The 21,837-nt window shown below is 41.0% G+C and overlaps 1 protein-coding gene across 2 annotated transcripts in view; it reads left to right on the forward strand.

The window, feature by feature from the left end:
- Positions 1 to 14,226: 14,226 nt before the first annotated feature.
- Positions 14,227 to 21,837, forward strand: part of TENT4A (terminal nucleotidyltransferase 4A) — a 35,909-nt gene continuing 28,298 nt past the window's right edge. Inside the window, exon 1 of one of the 2 annotated variants that reach the window (XM_039329262.1) lies at positions 14,227 to 19,928. In XM_039329262.1, the coding sequence (XP_039185196.1) occupies positions 19,096 to 19,928 (833 nt within the window). In that variant the 5' untranslated portion in view covers positions 14,227 to 19,095. The remainder of the gene's footprint in view (positions 19,929 to 21,837) is intronic. The other variant, XM_039329261.1, reaches the window with a different exon arrangement.

The raw sequence follows: 21,837 nt of genomic DNA on the forward strand, positions 1-21,837 counted from the left end.
ACCCCCTATGGGAGCAACAGCCAACATACTTACCTGCATCTGGAACAGACCCCTAGGTGCACCTTTGTCCTCTAGGACCCTCAGTGGTAGGTATGAGTTGCAATCTATCTCAGCACCAGCAAAAACATGTACAGGAACTTCGATTCCTGCTACATAAATCAGGTGTGACAGCACCTGAGGCAGGCATAAGGAAGCTGGTGGAGGAGGTAGGGAAACATTGTCCCTGGTATCCTGAGTGCAGGACGCTTCGTTTACGAGATTGGATAAAGATAGGGCATACTTTACACCTTGAACCCCGGGCTCCAGTAAAGATATTACATCGATGGTATCAGTGCCATCAAGCAGTAGAAAAATTTGGCTCCGATCCTTCGGCAGGGCAGCAATTAACTACCAGCCTCCCGCCTGATTACAACTAAGTAAAACTTATCCCTCTTAAAGCATCTTTAATTGTATCTTCAGCTCCTTCTGAAGAAGCTAATTCTTTTGCTTTTTCTCAGCCATCGTACACCCCCATAAGGAAAATATTAGAAGAACAATTAGAAAAAAAGGGGGGGGGGAATATAGAAGAAATTACTGATATGCTTTCTGTTTGTCCAGTACACTAAATCAGAATGGAGCTCAAATAGTGAAATATCGCCCTTTGTCCTATGTAATTTTAACAGAACTTAGAAAAGGAATTAGAGATATGGGGTTGGGAAGTACTTATGTGCAAGTAATGTTGGAAGCCACTATGAGAAATCATATCTTAGTACCTGAATATTGGAAAACTACCTTTCGCATGTTGCTTACTCCAACGCAATATGTAGTTTGGGACAGCGAGTTTAAACATCAATGTGTTGTACGTGCTCTTAACTCGGAGGGGGGGTCGTTATTCGTGATCAATTGTATGGTTCTGGCCCCTTTGCCCCAGTTGATGCACAGGTTGTTCTACCGGCTGCCACTTTACAGATTTCTTCTGAATGTGCCTATACAGTCTTCAGAAAAGTGCCTGTTTCTGGCAAGCCTCATCAAGCCTTCTCTAATATCAGGCAGAAGGCTACTGGCCGTATCCTGATTTTATTAATAGACTACAGGATGCTTTATGGCGGCAGATAGACAATCCTGAAGCTCAGCAGGAGTTGCTGATGAGGCTGGCAAAAGACAACGCCACTTCTGAATGTTGAAGGGCAATTATTGGTCTGGGGAAAGATCCTGATTTGGCAGATATGATTAGAGCGTGTCAAGATATAGGAATCACCTCTTATCAAACCAATTTATTGGCAGATGCTTTATCTCAAGGCAGCAAGCCTCCAGGAAAGTGTTACAACTGTGGCAAACCTGGTCATTTTGAAAAGGAATTTAGAAAGCCGGGGGGGGGGGTACGTCTGTAGCATCTTGCTCCTCTTTCCATCTAGGATCGAAGCCAAAAACAAAATGCCCAAAGTGTCAGAAAGGTTATCATTGGGCAAGTGAGTGTCAGTCGGGAAACAGCTGACCAGGCCAGTCTCCGGCCCCAGTCCAAACAGAGACAACAGACCAACAATAGGAAATACTCCTGCAGCTACCAGAGGTAGTGCCAGAATTGATTTGATACTGCAGGAGGAAGTTAAATTTAAATTTCCTGGGGAGATTCAAGTAGTTCCATCCCAATTATCAGGCCCCCTACCACAAAATTATGTAGAGCTTGTCCTTCCACGGTCAAGCATGGGTAAAAAAGATATTTTTGTTATCCCTGGGGTGATAGATTCGGACTATACTGGAATTATTTATGTTCAATTGTGGACCAACTTGCCTCAATTTTTGCCCATTTACACTAGCCCTGCTCAGCTCTTGCATTTGCCTTATTTTGTCCCGGCAGGGGGAGAGTTAAAGGAGAGAGGGGAAGGAGGCTTCAGTTCTACTAACCTGGCCACTTCCGTAATAGCTGCCATCACTAACCATGATCACATTTCAATGGCCCAGATCATTGTGCTGCAGGGTAAGCCCTTTGAGGGAATTTTGGATACTGGAGCGGATGTTTCAGTGATCTCTGCCAAGTAGTGGCCTGACGCCTGGCCAACTGAGCCCTGTCCAAGTGTGTGGGATGTGGGGGATTGTCAAAGTGCATGTCAAAGTGCACGATTTCTTTCAGCCCATTTGCCTAACTCAGATTTGGTTATTCAGGTCTGCCCATTTATATTGGATATTCATGTCAGCCTTTGGGGACATGACCTGCTCAGTAAGTTGGGTGCCACCCCCACTTTGGAAGACTGAGATTACTGCCCTCCCTTTGACTTGGCTGGTTAAAGAGCCAGTGTAGATTCATCAATGGCCCATGTCACATGAAAAATTGACGGCTCTCCACCAGCTTGTTAACAACCAGCTGCTTGCTGGTCATATTGTGCCTTCCACTAGTCCATGGAATACCCGTTTTTGTCATAAAAAAGAAAAGTGGCAGGTGGCGCTTATTGTGCAACCTTAGGGCCATTAATGCCTATATTCAACCTGTGGGTCCTTTGCAGTGTGGGACACCTAACCCTAATTTGATTCCTCAAGATCATGAAGTAATGGTAATTGACTTAAAGGATTGTTTTTTTTTTCTATTCCCCTATGCCCCCCTGATCAGGAAAAGTTTGCATTTACTGTGCCTGCAGTGAACCATTCAAAACCTAATAAACCAGTGGTTCTCAATCTTTCTAATGCCGCGACCCCATAATACAGTTTCCCATGTTGTGGTGACCCCCAACCACTTATACATCACCGGGTGCCAGGGGCATGGCCAAAGAAAAGGGGAAAAAATGGCGGTCAGCCTTGTTTGGCGACCCCCGTGAAATGGTCGTTCGACCCCAAATGGGGTCCCGACCCACAGGTTGAGAACCACTGTAATAAACGTTATCACTGGACAGTTTTGCCACAGGGTATGCTGAACAGTCCCACATTATGTCAGCTTTATGTCATTACAACATTAGCCCCTTTTCGTAAACGTCATCCATTGGCTTTGGTATATCATTATATGGATGATATTTTAATTGGAGCACCAAAGATACAACCTAATTGGCTTTCCAAAATACAAAATGATTTAGGTCTCTATGGATTGCAGGTTGCCCCGGAAAAAATACAGTTGCATTCTCCCTATCTTTATTTAGGGCATAAAATGTTGCAATCTTATTCTGCTCCAGCTTTTCCTCGCTTGAGCATACCCAAAGTTATTTCGTTGGTCAATTTGCAGCAATTGCTGGGCACCCTCAGTTGGGTCCGCCCATATTTTTCTTTGCCTACACATTTACTTAGTCCATTATTTGATTTATTGACCAAAGGAAAACAACCTGGAGATCTCATTTTAGTTCCACCTGCAGCACTTGCCATGGTGGAGCAAATTAATGGCATCTTAATGGCAGTACTCAATTTGTGGACCAAATTCCACATAAAAATTGTCAGTTAACCCTTTTGATATTTCCTACTAGTAAGCTACCTACAGGAGTATTAGCTGTATTAGAAGCACAAAGTATATTGTATTGAATGGCTTTATTTACCCCATCCCCCATCCCAAAATGTTTTACCATTTATCCAGGCTGTTGCTGAAATAATAACCTTAAGACGCACTCGAGCTTGCCATAGAAATGGGACCGATTTAATGAATATTGTTCTTCCTCTCCCTAAATCTGATTTTCAATTTTATTTTCAGAATAACATATCTCTTCAGTGTGCTTTAACTGACTATGTTAGTTGTATTTCATATCATTTGCCTAAAGATCCTTGGCTTGCTTGTTTAATGACTTCTTCCTTTCCTGTCCGCCCACTGCTTTCTCCTTCTCCATTGTCCCAAGCTCCTACTGTTTTTTCTGATGGAGGGCGAATGAGAGGAGCAATTGCTTATAAGGATTCTCATGATGATACCTGAAAAGTGTCCTACACTGCAGTGCAATCTTCACCGCAATGCTCAAAATTATCTGCTGCTATTTTAGCCTTTCACAACTTTTCTCAACAGCCTTTTAATTTAATCTCTGACTCTCAGTATGTGTGTCAACTTATTTTTAATCTTCCAGGTGCTTGTATCACGCCCAGGATTGACCCCAAACTCATGGCTTTGTTTTTAATTTTGTAGCAGCTGCTACAAGATCAAAAGCACTTATACTTTGTTTCTCATATACGCAGTCACACCTCCCTTCCTGGGCCTCTTTCTGAAGGCAATAGTCATGCTGACGCTGCAGTTCATGTCTTACCCACTTTGTTTTCAGACCCTTTTTTCAGTCACTCTTTTTTTCATCAAAATGCTAGGGGGCTGGCACAAGTTTGCCATGTTCCACTCGACCAAGCCAAGCAGATTGTTTCATCCTGTCCCCAATGTTCTGGGGCATCTCCTTTGGGGGACACGGGAGTTAATCCCCATGGGTTAACCTCTAATCAACTATGGCAAACGGATGTTACCCATGTTCCCTCTTTGGCTCCCTGGAAATATATTCATTTATCTATTGATACCTATTCAGGAGCACTTTGGGCCACGCCTCAAAGAGGGGAAACAGCAAATCATGTTATTTCTCATCTTTTTTTGGCCATTATAGCCTTGGGTAAGCCCTCTTTTTAAAAAACTAATAACGGGTCAGCCTATTCTTCAATGGCCTTTTTGCAATTTTGTACAACCTGGAATATTGTTCTTACTCGTGGTCTCCCCTATAATTCCACGGGTCAAGCCATCATGGAATGTGCTAATCGGTCCTTTAAGGACTGCCTCCACAAACAAATAAAAAAGGAGGGCTCTAGGGTACCCAATTTGTCGTGGTTAACACAACAGGTTAAAAAAGTATTATTTACATTAAACCAATTGAATGTTTCCATTCAAAATTCCACCGCTTATCAGAGACACTTTCAACAGAAAACAAGCTTGCCTCCGCCTCTGGTATATTATCGGGCATTACCAGACAAAACATGGTTGGGACCAGTCCCTCTGATTACTTGGGGGTGAGGCTATGCTGCTGTGCTTGCTCCTATAGGACCTTTGTGGGTTTCAGCATGTTGCGTCCGCCCAGCCAAGGATGTCGTGGCACCAGTCCCTGGATCCGGTCCCAGAAATGGCAAGGGTGACTATTCTGTTCCAGACAGAACAGACTGCTTTCCATCCAATCCGAACAGATAGATAACTCAGAAGAATAAACAGAAAATATTGCTTTTATTTCTAGGAATTCTAAACAATAACTCGCTGTTATGTAGATACGTTCAGAAGTATATTTGCAATATTGGTTTATTCCACAGGTAAATTGATATTGGATTTTCCCCTCTTCTCTTTCTGAGCATCACATGTTGGCAAAGGATCTCCAAGCCATGTGGCTAGGAGACATGAGGCTAGATGAACAAAGGATTCCCATCTGGCTTGTGTCCAGGAAGTCTCCCAATGACCCTTTGAGACTCCTCCCACTGACCCATCAACATACCTAGCATTTAACCCAATAAGTGCCAGATATTATAACATACTGATACATGCTCTCTAGTTAGGGTTACATAGAGCTATACGTTCCAGAATAGTGACTCTACAGACAGCACAGCGACTAATCCGATCCATCGTGCCAGTCGGCCAGTGACGTGGGGAGATGTGAAGAAGCTGACCGCCAAAGCACAGGCAGTGCTGCAGCAGCAGCAAGTAGAACAAACCCCTGAGAATTTATGCGCTGCCATTTTTGCGGTTTTAACTGCAAATTCCTTAGCCATCATTTGCTTGTGTTTAATTATTAACAGCTGCCCTTTGGCAACAGCAGCTGCCATCCCACCCAAACAATCGCTCGAACAACGAATGAAACAAAACCTATGGGTGCAGCTAGCTAACATCACACAAAATGATGTCTTTTGCTTATCTGAAGCGTATGACATGGAAAATTTGCTTTCTACATGTTTAGTTCCTGTTTGTACCCCTTCTGCAGTAATTCAAAACTTCACTGGCTTGGGTGAATTTCTATTAAATGGGAACTTTAATTATGGAACTATATCTAATTGGGATTTCGCTGCTTATTATCTACCCCCTGACGCTATCTACCCCCTGACGCAAAATCGTGCTGCTATTGATTATTTGCTTCTGTGCCAGCATTTGGGTTGTGAAAGTTTTGAAGGAATGTGTTTCAACATTTCAGATGAATCACAAACAATCCAGCACCAGATCAATATTTTACACAATTTGGCCTCTGATTTGAAAATTGATACTTTAGGATCTTGGTGGGAAAGTCTTTGGGCTTGGCTGCCCACAGGATTATTGGGAAATGTCCTACGTTATTTCATCATTATTTGTGCTATTTTGATTAATGGGTGCTGCTTTATTCAGTGTATTCCTTCCTTTTGCAACATATGTATCACAGCTTTTCACCCTAAACCCTCTCCCACATTGCCTCAGGGTCATGTTTTTGCCCTATATAAACAACTGCAAGGATGTTCCTCTCCTGATTATGATCCTTTTACTAACCCCTCTTACGGCGATGTTTCGTCTAACAAAACAAAAAACAGTGAGATGTAGAGATAGAGGTCAGGTAGAGGTCGTGAGCAGCAAACTACCTCAAATGCCACATGCCTGAATCCCTGCATGATCTCACCCCGTTCATATCGCCATGGTGATGTAGGAAACTACCCCAGGCTGGTACATAATTTCACCTGGTTCACATGATCTCATCTCGTTCACACCAACAGGATGTAGCAGAAAACTTCCCTGCTTGGTGCCCCTGGCTGATATATTCTTAAGGATTGACAAGGAGAATCTACCAATAAAAATGGCATTGCTATGCTGTTGCTATGTTATCTTTTGCTGCTTGGAAAACTGTATAAAGCAATAAACGCTGCGAAAGGCAGTGAGATATATTGGCATCCTGCTATGACTGATCTCTGATTCCGACAAAATCTAGATAAAAATAATAAAGTTTTGCAAATACTCCAGGTTAATAATGAATGTGTACAGTACTATGCTTCTTGAGTTTAGTAACCTGCCCGGAAAATCCAGGAACACAATCCAGTTTTTACTTTTAGCAATGTATAAGCAAAAGACGTAGCTCAATATTATCAGCAATGGTCTCTACAATATATATATATTTGCATTTAGCAAAAAACAAAACTAGTAAGTATTCATTCTGAGTGAATCAATATGGCTAATCACCCTTACTATTCCATTGGCAAAATGCCACCAAACCATGTATCACAAAAGGTACCAGTTTGGTTCAGAGTTGATATCATGTTGATGTTTCAGGTCAAGTTTTAGAATCAGATAATGTTGCAGTTATAGTGGTGAAGATGTTAGAGTAGCCTTTCTATAAATGCTTATAGTATAAGCATCAGACAAACTGTTTGATAATAGCTGAATTTGATAATAGCTCTTGTCTAGCCAAGACAATATAGTCTACACTGATTATTGTATGTTTATGACCAGTGTCTCAAAGATGCTTTTTCCAAAAGGCCCCTGGACTTTCTTGGAATTCAAGGAAATACCTAGGAAATAGAAGAAAGCTATCAACTAGACTGCATAAACTCTTCTTGGCTATCAAAATACATGATCCACTATCCCTCATGTCCGTCCACAAAGAATCAGAAGGACACAAATTTGATCTAATCGGGACTACAGTTGTAACCCAGGCAAAATCAAGGAGAGAAATAGAATTCCTTGAAGCCTGCTTTTCCACCAATAATTCAATAAACAGACACATTGACATCGACCCAGTCTACCAATCGCTGAGAACCAAAGAACTACTTCAAACGCGATCCCAAAGATAGCATTTAAAAACTAACAAACAGGCACCCTGCCACGCAGCAACAGAAATCATAACCCTTCACAAGAAATTTTCTTTTTACAAAGTTTTATTAGTTTATAATATACAATACAATCAAAATACAAAGTAAATAGTGGAAAAGATAGGGAAGGGAAAAGGGAGTAGAGAAGTGAGATAAGGGAGAAAAAAAGGGAAAAAAGGCATTGACTTCCGACTTCCTTTGGTGCAATAGAGTATCAACTTCAAACCTCAACTTTTTACTTTTACAAAATAATATAAACTAGCCATTTCAATAACATCAAATCTATCTAATTGGTAAAGGCCACAATCAAAATTTCATTTTTTTTTCACCTCACACACAAAATCTAGAAGCAGTTTCCATGTGGCAATAAAAGTGTTCATATTTTTTTCTTTAATCAGTACAGTCAGTTTAGCCATTCTGCTAGCTCCATCACTTTTTGTAACCATTCCTCCATTGTAGGAATTGATGTAGTCTTCCATTTCTGAACGTAGAGTAATCTTTCTGCTGTCAACATATATAACATCAAAGTTCCATATTTTTTTCCCAGTTTTTATCCATTAGCCCCAAGAGAAAAGTCTCTGGTTTTCTTTCTATATTTAGTTTAAGAATTTTCTGTATTCAGGCTTCCGGTTCCGGTTTTTGATGCTGGCGAACATGCGAAGAGACCGCTCTCCCCGCTGTCCAGTTTTTCTCCTTCGGAAGACCCTGGAAAGATTCGAAAGTCGCCCTGGAGGGGCAACCACCATTGGGGGGGACTCTTGCTGGATCGCAGAGGGGTGTCAGCCTCTCCGTTTGATCTGTAGTAACTCCTCAGGACCAAAGAGGAAAAGAGCGGTCATTAACATGGCTGCTCACTTAGTTGAACCAGCCAAAAGCCCAAAGCACCAACTAAGTATGAAGAAGCAACTGGGAGAGTTGGGTGAGACCCTATTTTTCCTTTTCTCCTTCCCAACTACTGTTCTGTAAAAATTTCGAAATACCCTTTTCCCCCAGCTGAATTTTGCAGCTTTTGCTCACTCCGGGAATATAAAGCCAAGAAATACACGCACACAAAAAAGGAACAACAAGATTAAATGACCACTTACCTGGACTTGTAATATCTGGATATTTGGGCTCCCTAAAAGCTCTGTATCTCGACAAAAACTTATTGCTTTACCTTTTTGTTAACTTGGGAAAAAAAAGGGAATGTTCTTTGTTTCCTCTCTTGAACAGGAAAAAAGCCCTATTTTGTATGTCACTGGGGACATCTAGTGGTGAAATTTGGTACAGCAAGTGGAAAAAATTTTCTGACTGGGAGATCTCTGAGACTAAAATTTGTCCTTAACAGCAACCAAAAGATAAGAACTTGAAACAGCTGGGTGGTGAAAATATTTCTTTATAGTGGAGGTGGACAGTTATTGACTCTTATTAAAAAATAGTCTCCACTAAAGGCCTGTAAACATTACAGAAATTGAGGAATACCACCCATAGTCTAATGTCAAACTCATACTTGAAATAATTCTAGAGGCTACTGAGCTAGTGAATTCTAGAATGAAAGACTTACGTGCCACTTTAAAGCCACAAAATACAGCTTTAACCCCATTAGAGGAATCTACACTTCAAAAAACAACAGAAGAAGGAACTAATAACAAAGTGGATTTTAAAAAATGCCAGGAACAACTTACCCAGAACTTTAATACCCAAATTTTGACCTCACTTAAAGACTTTACAACTACAACAGCAACAGAAACTGAACAAAGCAATGCTAAAATAGAACTTGCAGAGGATTTACGACAGTACACTGAGATTCTAGATAATCTAGATGATCTAAAAACAATGACAACATCGAACATGAATTTTCATCTACTTCAGCTGAAATCAGAAGAAGACCAGCCTGAATGTATGATAAATACAATAGCTCAGATATGGAGATTTAAACCATTTGGCCAACAATTCAACGACTGTGAAGCGACTGGCTTCCTTGATAGGCTGATGATTGGATGGTCTCCCCTGTTTCAAATGATACATCCAGGAAGGAAGGGAGAGCCACTTGAGGATCTAAAAGCTTTTTTATGGAAGCCGGCTTGGCATAAAAGGAAGGCCAGAGTTAGACTTAAAAAAATGGTTTTCCTTGTGTGATACCTAAGAGAAGAGCTTTAAACTTTATATAATGAGCAAAGGAGATTTTAAAAGATATTATTGGATTTAATAGTTAGGATCTATATCTATAAGGAAAATAAATTAGTTATTTAAATAATTGTTTTGAATTACAAATATAAGATGATTTAGAGGATAAAGGTTATTTTATGAGTAAGCGATGATATTAAAATGAGAATTAGAATATGATGGTGAAATAAATTAAGAATTTACTGGAATAAATAATAAGTGTATTTTAGATATGATATTATTTTATATGAATTAAGGGAACTGTGGGCTATCTGAAACTTAAACATTATTGGACAGTAAGCCAACTGGAATATTCTAATTGAAACCAGACAAAAGTTAAAAACAGGATTTGGAGATACATAATCTAAAGGTTGTTGATAAATGTTTTAAACGATTGAGTTATAACTATCAACCTACTAATTTGAATTTAGTTTAATGACTAAGGGAAACAGAGAGGAAATTTTTGATGATGTAAACTGATATATATATGGATAAGCGTGTTATTGGAGTATGTATTACCCAACCACCATGTTGCTTCCTCAAATACCCAAAGGTAAAAATGGAAAATTAAATAAAACTTGTTTTTTAAAAAAAGAATTTTCTGTATTCATATATGAATCCTATTCCAATATTTTTTGCTTTATCACACATCCACCATAAATGGTAAAAAGTCCCCTCTTTGCCTTTACATTTCCAACATTCATTTGAAATAACTTTATACATTTTTGATAACTTGTATTAAGTACCAACAATACATCCTCTTGTAAACGTTTTCTTTTAGATTGTAATGTAAGTTTTAATCTTTTATTCCAATATTTTCCCATTGTTCAAGCATTATATTATACCCAAAATTCCTTGCCCACTGAATCATATGTTTTACTTGTTCATTTTCCAGATTTAAATTCAATAACATTTTGTAAACTTTAGCAATAATATGTTCATCACTACCGCACAGTAGGCTTTCCAATTCATTTTTAACAAAATTAAACCTGTGATGGTGTACATATATGGTGTACATATATGCAATTGAAATCTTTCTTTCAATTGCATATATGTACACCAATGGCAGACATGATCTTCTGATTCTAGCTCCTGCTTGGATTTGAGGGTAGGTTCACCCAGGTTGAAAGATATTGTTGTTGTTAGTTGCAAAGTCGTGTCCGACCCATCGCGACCCCATGGACAACGTTCCTCCAGGCCTTCCTGTCTTCTACCATCTTCTGGAATCCATTTATTATAAGTCCACCAAATTGGCCTCATCACCATCTCTTTTCTAAAAAAGGCTCCTTGTGGGGAAACCCAAAGTGTTTTATATTTGATCCAAACTCTCAAAACGGCACGCCTGGTAAAATGATTATTAAAATCAACATTTACTTTGTCATACCACAGATAGCCATGCCAACCAAACCTTAATTCATGGCCTTCCAGTAACCTTCCAATTCACCCATTCTTTTAGCCAGACCAAACAACAAGCATCAAAATACAGTTTCAAATCAGGAAAACCCAAACCCCCTCTTTCCTTAGCATCTTGCAATAATGTATATCTAATTCTCGTTTTTCCCCCTGCCATATAAACTTAGAGATATCCCTCTGCCATTGGTTAAATGGAGTTTCAGTTGCAAGTACAGTATTTGAACAAGAAATTTGATATCTCGATAACGACAGCCAAACAAGCCGAAACCAGACTATGACTCAGAAGCATCCAAACAACACTAAAATGCTAATTTGCATCACACAGATGGTACTTAACACCAAAGCCTGCGGCCCAGTAACAACAATCATCCAATCAAACAGCCCAAAATCAGACCGTAACTCATAAATATCAGAACAAAAAACATTCATACCAATTTGCATCACATAAAAAGGTATTTAAAGGCCAGTGTTCTGACAGACAAGCACAATTCAAAGCACACTGACGATGTCTCCTCGAATGGTGACAAAAAGTTTGCAACCAAATTGCCAAGCTCAGAATTCAAACCAACAGCCTAGTCATCTAAATGTTTATGTCTTCTGAAATCTATTCCTGACGGGATTTTTTGCATTGACAGTTGATGAAAGCTTGAGGTATATTGAAAAGATAAATAAATGATATACTAAAAACAGCATGTTTTCATGGATATGAATGACAAATGTTTTTCCCCGCTGCCTCAGGTGTCTGGGATTTGTTGCTATTTTTGTATTATTCAGTAACACAAATCTCTTCTGTTGTATAGTATGGGAGCAGTGCTATTTAAAGAACAATGAATAATAATTTGATACAGAATTGCTGAACGTTGTTCAACTATCTAAATGGAATATTACAATATATGAATGATTTTCTACATTCATTTAAATAATCAAAGATGGCATGCACATTTGGAGTTTAGCTATTCCACATAAACCATCACAAAATGACTTCCTTGGGATGTAGCCAATTACAATCCACCTGTCTCCAGAAAGGCAGACTAATACTAAAAGGTAAATGAACTACGGTAAGAGCCTGCCTATAAAATAGAGTTCTAAACCTCAAAATAGAAACCCACAACTTTTTATTTCAGATTATTTCCTTGTTTATGAGAGCACATACAACTGTATATATAAGTAAAAACATCTTCCTTATTCATATGCTTATGAAACTCATCCTACCATCATGTTCCTTTACAACAGTGGTTCTCAACCTTTCTAATGCCGTGACCCCATAATACAGTTCCCCACGTTGTGGTGACCCCCAAGTGGGTGTGGCAATAAGAGGGAGTAGGACAGCTAGGGAAAAGGGAAAAAAATGGTGGACAGCGTGGTTTGGCGACCCCCATGAAATGGTCGTTCGACCCCAAATGGGGTCCCGACCCACAGGTTGAGAACCACTGCTTTATAACCTCCCTCACATCTCCCGTTGCTCTCAAATTCTCTACATCCCATTTTTTCAGACTCTGCTTTTCACCATAGTATGTTGTGCTTTTTCAAATTAGATGCCTTATTTTTTCCCACTAACATTGAACAGGCTTCAATTCTTTTCTGGTGTATTTCCAAAGTCTTTCCTGCTATTATCTCCCTGCAGGAAGAGCACTGGAATCAGTCACTGCTCTTTCAAGAGGTGTGGGTGGGATGCTGATTTGTACTAGTCCAACATCTTTATCTTCTAACAAGTTTTAAAATTCACATAAAGCCGAAAGTAATTCTTTGAATAAAGTCAGCAATAGCTGAAGGAGTTGAAGAACTTCTGAATTATTTAAGAAAAAAAAAATAGGGATCAACAGGAAATGTTCAAATTCAGGAGAAGAAGCCATTATGTGTAATGGTATCTATTTGAAATCTATATTTTGGATGATTTTATAATCAATTATAGGGGAGAGCCAATTGGTGATGTGGTTAAGACACCAGGCTAGAGACCAGAAGTTTTGGTCTTGCCTTAGGCCAAAACCAACTGGATGACCTTGGGAAAGTCCCTTTCTCTTACTTCTAGAAAGGAGATAATGGCAAACCACTTCTGAAATATTGCCAAAAAAAAATGCAGGGACTCAACCAGTCAGTCACCCGCAGTTAAAAACTGACTCAAAGGTGCATGGATACTATTCCATAAACTGTAGAAGAAATTTCTTTCAAAATTTCCCCTATAGTTTATTTAAATTAGAGACCATCTCACAAATCCAGTGAAGCATAGATTCTTTATTATAATATTGGAAGCAGCCAAGCAAATTCTAAAAGGGACAGAGATGAAAATTCTCTATAGTTTTGCAAATTAGGATTATACCTGTAATCTCTACAGCAGAATAAAGCATTGGATATAGCAGTACATGGATAATGCTGAGGTAAGGCTAGAGAGGTAATGAGGTTTACAGTGCAAAAACCAATACCAAATGGGACAAAAGCCGTGTTCTTTGAATAAAAGTTACCACTGTGGTCCAGTGATATTTCTATTCCTGATCAACATCCGCAGAGCTCCTGTCTTGGAATTCTATTTTGTGGTTTGGGCAGTGGTGGGATTCAGCCAGTCCACACCACTTCGGCAGAACCGGCAGCTAATTTTTTGTTGCCTAGGACCAGAATGGACTTCTGGAAGTGGCAACCACACAAGAGAACCAGTTGTTCACATATTTGAATCCCACCACTGGGTTTGGGTGTATTTTCCATTTCCTTGCAGGTAGTTTTTTATATATATTTCCCACATAGAATACTGAAGAGTATACAGAAAAATCCAAAAATTATTGCTACAAACTTCTGCAGAATTCTTTTTTCCCCAAGTGCCTAAATTAGAAGACAGGGATGTGAGCCAGTTCTAGGCCCCAAATCCATTAGTAGTGGTGTATTCTTCCTGGAAAAAAATTAATAGCAGTGTTTAGAATTAGAGCATTCCATTCTACCTTTCAGATTTTATCAATATAAAAACAACAGCTTTTACGACAGGGAAATACTCTCCCTTGGTCTACCATCATTAAAACCAGAGCTCTGTGATTTTGTTACATTATCGAAGATATCTCTGACACACTCCTCTCAAAACTGAGTGGCTGTGGGTACAGGTTTTTGAACTGCCCAGATTTGGGGGATACTCTTTGATCTTGGATGATGTAATAGCCCCCCCCCCTCAAGGTTGGTACACATTCTGGGTGTCTTCCTGGACTTGTAGCTCCTTGCCTGATGAACAGGTGTCAACTGTGGCTAGGAAGGCCTTTGCAATTTTATGTGGTGTGCCAGTTGTGCCCTTTACAGGGTCATTCAGACAATTTGTCACACTCTAGTGACCTTGTGACTTGACCACATGGTGCTGTCCTTGAAGACCACCTTGAAGCTTTGTCTGGTCCAGAATGCAATGGGGCAAGCAGGAATGGACTTGCTCAGTATGCCCATGTAAGACCTCTACTTTACAAGCTCGCCGGTTGCCAGTTTGTTTCTGGGTATGATTTAAGTTACTGGTCATTACTTATAAAGCTCTACTGGTATATGGCCTGTTTGTTTTAGGAACTGCCTGTCTCCCATAACATCTGCCCAGCCAATTTGATCTTATAGATTTGATGCACTTGGGTTCCATCAATTAAATAATGTTATCCATCAGGACCCTGAAAGCACCCCTTCTTGGAAGAGGTGCCTTCCCTCTGGAAAGCAGTTCCCCCTGTGATCCAGATGGGCCCCATTCTGCTGTTGTTTAGAAGAGCCATAAAAACCTGGCTCTTCACCCAGGCCTTTGAGAAGGGAAGTAAGGCACCTTGCTTCTTTCCATCTGGTGTATTGTTCTTGCCATCTTCTATTAGCTTTATTGCAATTCCTTGTTTGAGTGTTGTAAGCCTCCCAGAGTCATTGGGCATTGGGCAGCATGCAAGGTTAATCAATCATTTTTTCTACAGCTGGCTGACAATTTATTTTTCCTGGAAAAGCAGATTTAGGGAGGGCTTATCTATTTGCCATACCAAACACTATTTTCTTTTTTCTTAAATAGAAAAAGTGAGACAGAGAGATGAAAACAGAGGAGGTGGGGTGTTTGTGATACATAATATCGTGTTTTTATGAAAATCTTTGTTTTATTGTTTTGGCACAAGATCCCGACTTATTAAGGCAGAGGAAGAAGCACAAGGATTGCTCTTTTTTGCTACATCTCCAGTAAACATTTTCTTTCTCTAATTAATTCAAAAACTATTTCCAGGTTACATTCTGACCTGGTTTGTACATTATATTACGAGTTTTCCTGCATGAATAATATATAGCAGCTCTTAAGGGCTTTGTTGGCCCTCTTCTCTGGCTATTTGGCTATTTGCATGCCATTTATATGATAGAGTCCTTCATACATGTGTAAATTGGCTTTTCCATTTGAACTTCCTGTAGTTAAAGAAACAGGATTTTTTAATACACATCTATAGGCCCAGTGATTTAAAAAAAATGTTTTTCCTTTCTTAGAATGCAGTATCTGGGGGTCAGATATAATAAGATCAGTTTTAGAGCACATTTCCTTCCTTTCCTTTTCACTCTTCATGGCATTAATGTATGGGCACCTATAATGCTCTCCATGAAAGTTAACTTCTCCTCCTACCAAGCACACACACAGAAAAACACTGACACAAAAACTCACCCTCTTTTCCCTTTCAACCTCTTTCAGAGTTTAACTGAGCCAAATGTCTAATTGCTGTAATTATAACAAGATTGCAATTTAGTAGACTGGGAATTTGGGTGAGGGAAAAACCAGTAGTTTGTATTTCCTTTCTGTCTTTGGGGTAGTTGTGTCAGCCACATACACTTGCCTTGTTTTTCAAATCTTTTTCATTTTTTTTTCCTTTGGCAAGCAACTAATTGTATAAATATATATTAACCATTTGGCTGACATAGCAAGCCTGACTTGGGATGGAGGACAGATGTTTTCATGAACTGATCAGTTTTGGAACAATTAAGATCTAAGCTTTGCTGGAATCTGCCCAGTGATACAGACAAAATAGAGCAGGCCACAGCTCAGGATGTTTATAGTTGTACAAAATGATCATTCCTAAAGGATGGGCTTTTTATTCTGCTTCATCAAGGGCTGGGTAGTGGCTGGACACTTATGTGTAAAGGACTAAGTCACTTTGTGATAAAATTTAGCATACTAGCTTAACTTCAAACCAAAATGTTAGCTAGTTTTCAATGAGTCTAGTGAATTTTAATTATTGCATAGTTATAATTAAAACTGAACAGAAAAGCATTTAAAAATGCAAAGTTAAAAAAATGAAATGATCATATTCCAGTCTTTAATGAATAGAAAAAATTAAAACTAATCCTATTGTGGGACTATTTCTAAAATTTGGAAAAAATATTAAAAAAATAAGCATCTCGTCTACAAACTACTAATAACAGGATATCTATCATATCACAAATTATTTGCAGGTATATAATTTACAAAACATACTAGGATTGATCTTGCTAACTTCGGAAAACTTCCTGTTCTTGTTTTTTCTTGTTTCTCTCATTCCCATGTAACTCCAAATTGCATTTGACATTATGGAAATCTATTCTAGTATTGCCACGGATCTTCCCAAGTTGTGTAATAAGATAATATTTAAAAAATATTTTACCAGAAATAATAGGTATCCTTTCAAAAGTAAAAATACCAATAGGCCATGAAGATCTGGATGGATAAACAAGGTCAGATTAAATTTTATCGAGATGGAGTTGTCATCCATCGATACAAGGGCAATCTACTAACGTTGGCTCTGATAGTTGCTCTGGATAGGATTATACATTTCCAAAAGGTGTTGGTTTGTGACCTAGGGGTCTCCTGGACTCTCAGGTCCTGTTTAAACAGCAAGTAGAAGTCATGGCTAAGATAGCTTTACATACTGTGGCCAGTGTACCATTTGTTGCACTACCTGGACCAAGTTGTTCCAGTTGCAATAGCCCATGCTTTAATCAATACTGTAACATATGCTAGATGGGGTTTGTTATGTCCTAAGCCTGCTGGAGTGGTGAGCAGGCTCAGAAATGTTGCAAACGGTCCCGGGCAAACCAAAAGCTGCCTGGGACCAGACTGGTCGGAACCAGCTTTGTGCGCATGCGCAAGGCGCGAAAATGGCCAGTTCCTATTGGTTAACATTTGTCGGGGTTTAGGGCCCTATAAAAAGGCCTGCATGCCTTTTGCTGTTTGCTTGGTTGTAGGAGAAGAGTAATAAAGAGCTTGTTTCACCATGTGTCTTCATCAATTGCCAGCGAACAGAAAACACAACAGGGTTGCCTTTATAAATGGCCTGAAACTACAACTGGTGTAAAAAGTTTGGCTAAACTTCTGATACACCACACCCATTCGGCTAAAATAACACCTATTTTAGAATCACTGCATCCATTGCCAGAAGGCTTCTGGACCAAATTCAGAAATGTAGTTATTACCGTTAAATCCTTTAATGGTTATTTATAACTGCAGATACATCAGGTAACGCCTTACCAAATTTGAATATTCCTATTTGGTCTGATCATCAAGAGAGCGCTTATTGCAAGTTTCCTTTCCTTGCAAGATACATGGCTTGGCAATAGGTCCTCATTTTATGAATTCTCTCTCCCAAGAGATATTGATGGCTCCTACTCTAGTGGTGTTTTGAAAACAAGACAAAGTATAATTGTTCCAGTGGGTACTTGGCCCTTTGATTAGATTAACTGAATGGTGCCCATAATGTGTTAAGCGTTTCATTATTTTTTTTTAATTACCTGGACTTGAGTTTTATAAATATTTTTGCTTCTGGCCATGTTTTACTCTAACCAAAGTCCATTTGGATTTTTCGTATCTGTAAAACAACATTTAAAGCCATACATATTTCACAAATAAATAAATAAATAAACCATTCACTTTTTTTGTTTACATGTAGGATCTTTGTCTTCTCATCTTTTGTGGGGGATGGATGCTTTATATTCAGGGTTAACACCCTTTCTTATAATATCGCTAACAGGTTAACAAAAGGCAAGAAGTTTTCTGCCTAATTCAAACTTTTCCCACCCATCGTGTATTCTGAAAAATCCAACACAACTGCAGAAAAAGAGATGACCACCTTGCAAGCAAAATAGGCCATTTCTCGGTCAAACAGCTGTGTGCAATTTAAAGGACCGCTGGAATTGGGCTCCCAGTAATAATTTAAGTAATATTTAGGTTATTATTTAAGCGACTTAGCCTTCCCCAAAAGCGGTCTTCCAGATGTGTTAGAATCTGGCTAGGAATTTGGGATCTTGTATTTCGACACATCTAAGGTCGCCCGATTGAAAAAGGAATGTAGTAAGCTGCCTTTTGCTCTTTTGTTACAACGTATTGGGTCGTCTTGAGCGCGTTTTAAAGTTTGCCTGACTTTTCGTTATCAAAGAAACAACCGAGTTTTAATGAACTTGCATTGCATTCTTTTCTGAAACTTTCCGATCCCTCTGGCAAAAAACAGCTGCTTTGACCGCCGAACGTCTTAAATGTTGCTTTACAGACGCTTTCGCCCCCAAAAGGAAGAAAACAAAATCGCATCTCGGAAGTTTCGTTTCCCAGCAATCCGACCGTCGCTCTCGTACCGCGCCTGTTAATATTTTCTCTTTAATCAGGGAGGATTGAGGAGAGCTGTCCTCGTGGAAAACTGCCACTGCGCAGGCGCAGCGTTGATTTTAAGAAGGGGGGCCGCGAGGGGGTTGCACGGGGTCCTGTTCGTTGGCGTCGTCCGCCTCCTTCTCCGGCTTAAACGCCCCGCCTCAGATGCCGTTGCCGCCGCCGCCCCTCCTCCTCCTCTTCCAGGCGCGTGTCTGACGGGCCGTCGGAACCGGCTGCAAGGCAGGGCCGGATGGATGGATCCCCGGGTTGCCTGGATCCAGCCCGAGCAGAAAGGCCCCGCCAATGCGCTCTGGATGCAGATCTGGGAGACCTCGCAGGGCCGGATCGGCGGCGCCGGCTCTTCGACGTCTTCGCCGTCCTCGTCGTCTTCGCCTGCCTTCCCGCCGACGGCCGCCGCCCGCTATTCCTTTTGCCGGTTTAGCCCGGCGGCAGTGGCGCCGCCTCCACCGCCCTACTCCGAGGCCGTTGCTGCTGCCGCTGGCGGACCTGTGTCGTCTCCTCAGCTGATCTCCAAGCCGGCTTCCCTGCGCCTTCTCCCTGCCCAGAGCGCGGAAAGACGAGCGCCGCGCCTGCTGCTCCTACAGAAGGCCCCGTCCGCGTCCTCCTCCTCCTCGGCCGAGTCTGGCGCTGACAGCCCCGGGGGTGGTTCTTCTTCGTCGCTCTCCTGCGTCCGGCCCGGACTTGGGCCGCCACCGCCGGCCTCGGTCAAAATCTTGGCAAGCACCGCTGAAGCGAATTCAGTGAAGCGAGAAGAGCTGGGGGAGGAGGGAAGAGGGCAGGCCCCGTGGGCCTCCGGCGTGGCCGTTACCGCCCCTTCTCCCCATCACCATTACCACCACCACCATCACCACCTCCACCATCAGTACCACCCTGGGCGCAGGAAACGAGAGAACAAGGCCAGCACGTATGGGATGAACTATCTGCTCTCAGGCGGCTGTGTCGGGACCGTCCGCAGGGGGACCGCCCCAGGTGGCGAAAATGGCCCGTGCTCTCCAGCGCAGGCCGGGTGCACCCTTGCTCTAGGCACGCCTTGGAAAAATAGGCAATACAGCTCAGGTATACAAGGGTGAGTATCGGGGTTTTCTAACTGGCGCACGTTGCCATACCTTCTCATTTTGCCATTTCAGTTGTCCTATCGGTACTGTGGTTTTCCGAATTGAGGCGAACAGTCAGATGGGGTCGAGGAAATAGGGGAATGGACTTTCTTCTTTCTGCCAGCAAGAAGACTCAGTTTGCATTGGAATGATGGGGTTGTGATGGAGAGAAAGCTAACTTTTCCTCTCTGGGTTGTTCTTATAGGTAGTATTTAAATGCTGTTTGTCCTATGGGGAAATACTAGTTCCAATAAGAGTTGGGGAAATACTTTTGGAGGGATAATTTGAGTAGTTGATGAAGCCTGGAAGAGGTTGGCTCCGTCCTCTATACTGCTCAATTCAAGATTCTGTTCAGAATGCATATTAATTTTTTATAAGCGTAAAGGTAGTCTTTGACTTATAACTGTAATGGAGTCTGTCCATCACCGTCATAAATTATGATGATTGTAAATTCAGGGTATCAGGTGACTGACCCTGTTTTGCATCAGTTGCTACCTTATATTTTGCCCAAAGTTGGATGTGAACTTCAGTTTTTGGCAAAAATGTGAACTGTAATCACGTGACAGTAAGATGGCTGTAAACTGCTGATGAGCACCTGAACTGATCATGGAAAAGGGAGTAGCTATTGGAACTTTGGAATTGGGTCGTAAGTACTTTTTGGGAGAGTCCGTCACAACTCTGATCCTAAGCTGAGGACTACCTGTACTTAATATGATGTCTAAAATAGTTAAAGTTAGTGGTGGCATAAAACATAAACAAGGTATTATAACCTGCTGTCCCTGAAACGTATAGTCAGGAATAATGTTTTACATGTAGTTTTAAGTGTAATTAAAAGTGTAAGTGTATTTTAAGTGTAATTCCTGAGACACTTTTTAAATACCTAACTAGCCACCTGGGCTTTTGAAAATTCTAATTTGTATTGGAAAGTTCAGTATGTGTAAAAAGTAAAATATACAATGTCCTCATTGGAGTGTGATCTAAAGCAAACTTCTGTTATACTTGGGTGACAGAAATTTAAGTTGTTGTGATTGGTCACACTGTCAACCAGATAGATAGACTAAATTTGACATTTGAGTCCTTCCCAAGAACTTGGGATATTCAGATGTTATTGTTTGATGGTAAGGTATTATTCAGAATGTAAGCTATTCCAGATAAAGCTGCCTTTGTAATTAACTAGATCAGGGCTTTTCAACCAGTGGTACGGGTACCACCTGTGGTACATTGGCACCTGGCAGGTAGTACGCGACCATCCTAGAAAAGTGGTAGCGGGGGAGGAGAATAAGCTGAACCGGTGGCAGCACCACACAAGCCTGAACGAGAGATGGCTGGAGCTGCAGGGCTGTCAGGGCTCAGCGGAAGCACCAGGATCAGCGCCAGGCTCCAGCTGTAGCTTGGCGCTGATCCTGGCGCTTCTGCTGAGCCCTGAAGAAGCACCAATCAGCTGGAAAGCAGCACTGATCCTGGTGCTTCTGCTGAGCCCAGAAGAAGTGCCAATCAGCTGGAATGTTGCAGCATCTCCAGGGTCTGGTGATTTACATTCAGATGCTTGGCAACTGATTCATATTTATGACGGTCACAGTGTCCCAGGGTCATGTGAAGTGACCAAAACCTGCTGCAACCACCCAGCAGATGGGAGGAATAAAAACCAAAACACCTCCCCACCCCATCCCCACTGCCAATCCTCAACAGAAATGCTCACAACAATGAAAACCTTGGACAGGAGGAAGAGCGCGGCCGGGGGCACTTTCTTCAGCGCCATTGTAACTTCGAACAATCACTAAGCGAACTGTTGTAAGTCGAGGACTACCTGTACTTTAAAACTTTTTTCCTTTTTTTTTTTTTAGTCATCAAGTTTTTGACACCTTGCTAGGCGACTAGTGG

The sequence above is a fragment of the Crotalus tigris genome, unplaced genomic scaffold (assembly GCF_016545835.1).
Source record: "Crotalus tigris isolate CLP2741 ecotype Arizona unplaced genomic scaffold, ASM1654583v1 scf7180000024391.5723578, whole genome shotgun sequence".
NCBI classification, from domain to species: domain Eukaryota; kingdom Metazoa; phylum Chordata; class Lepidosauria; order Squamata; family Viperidae; genus Crotalus; species Crotalus tigris.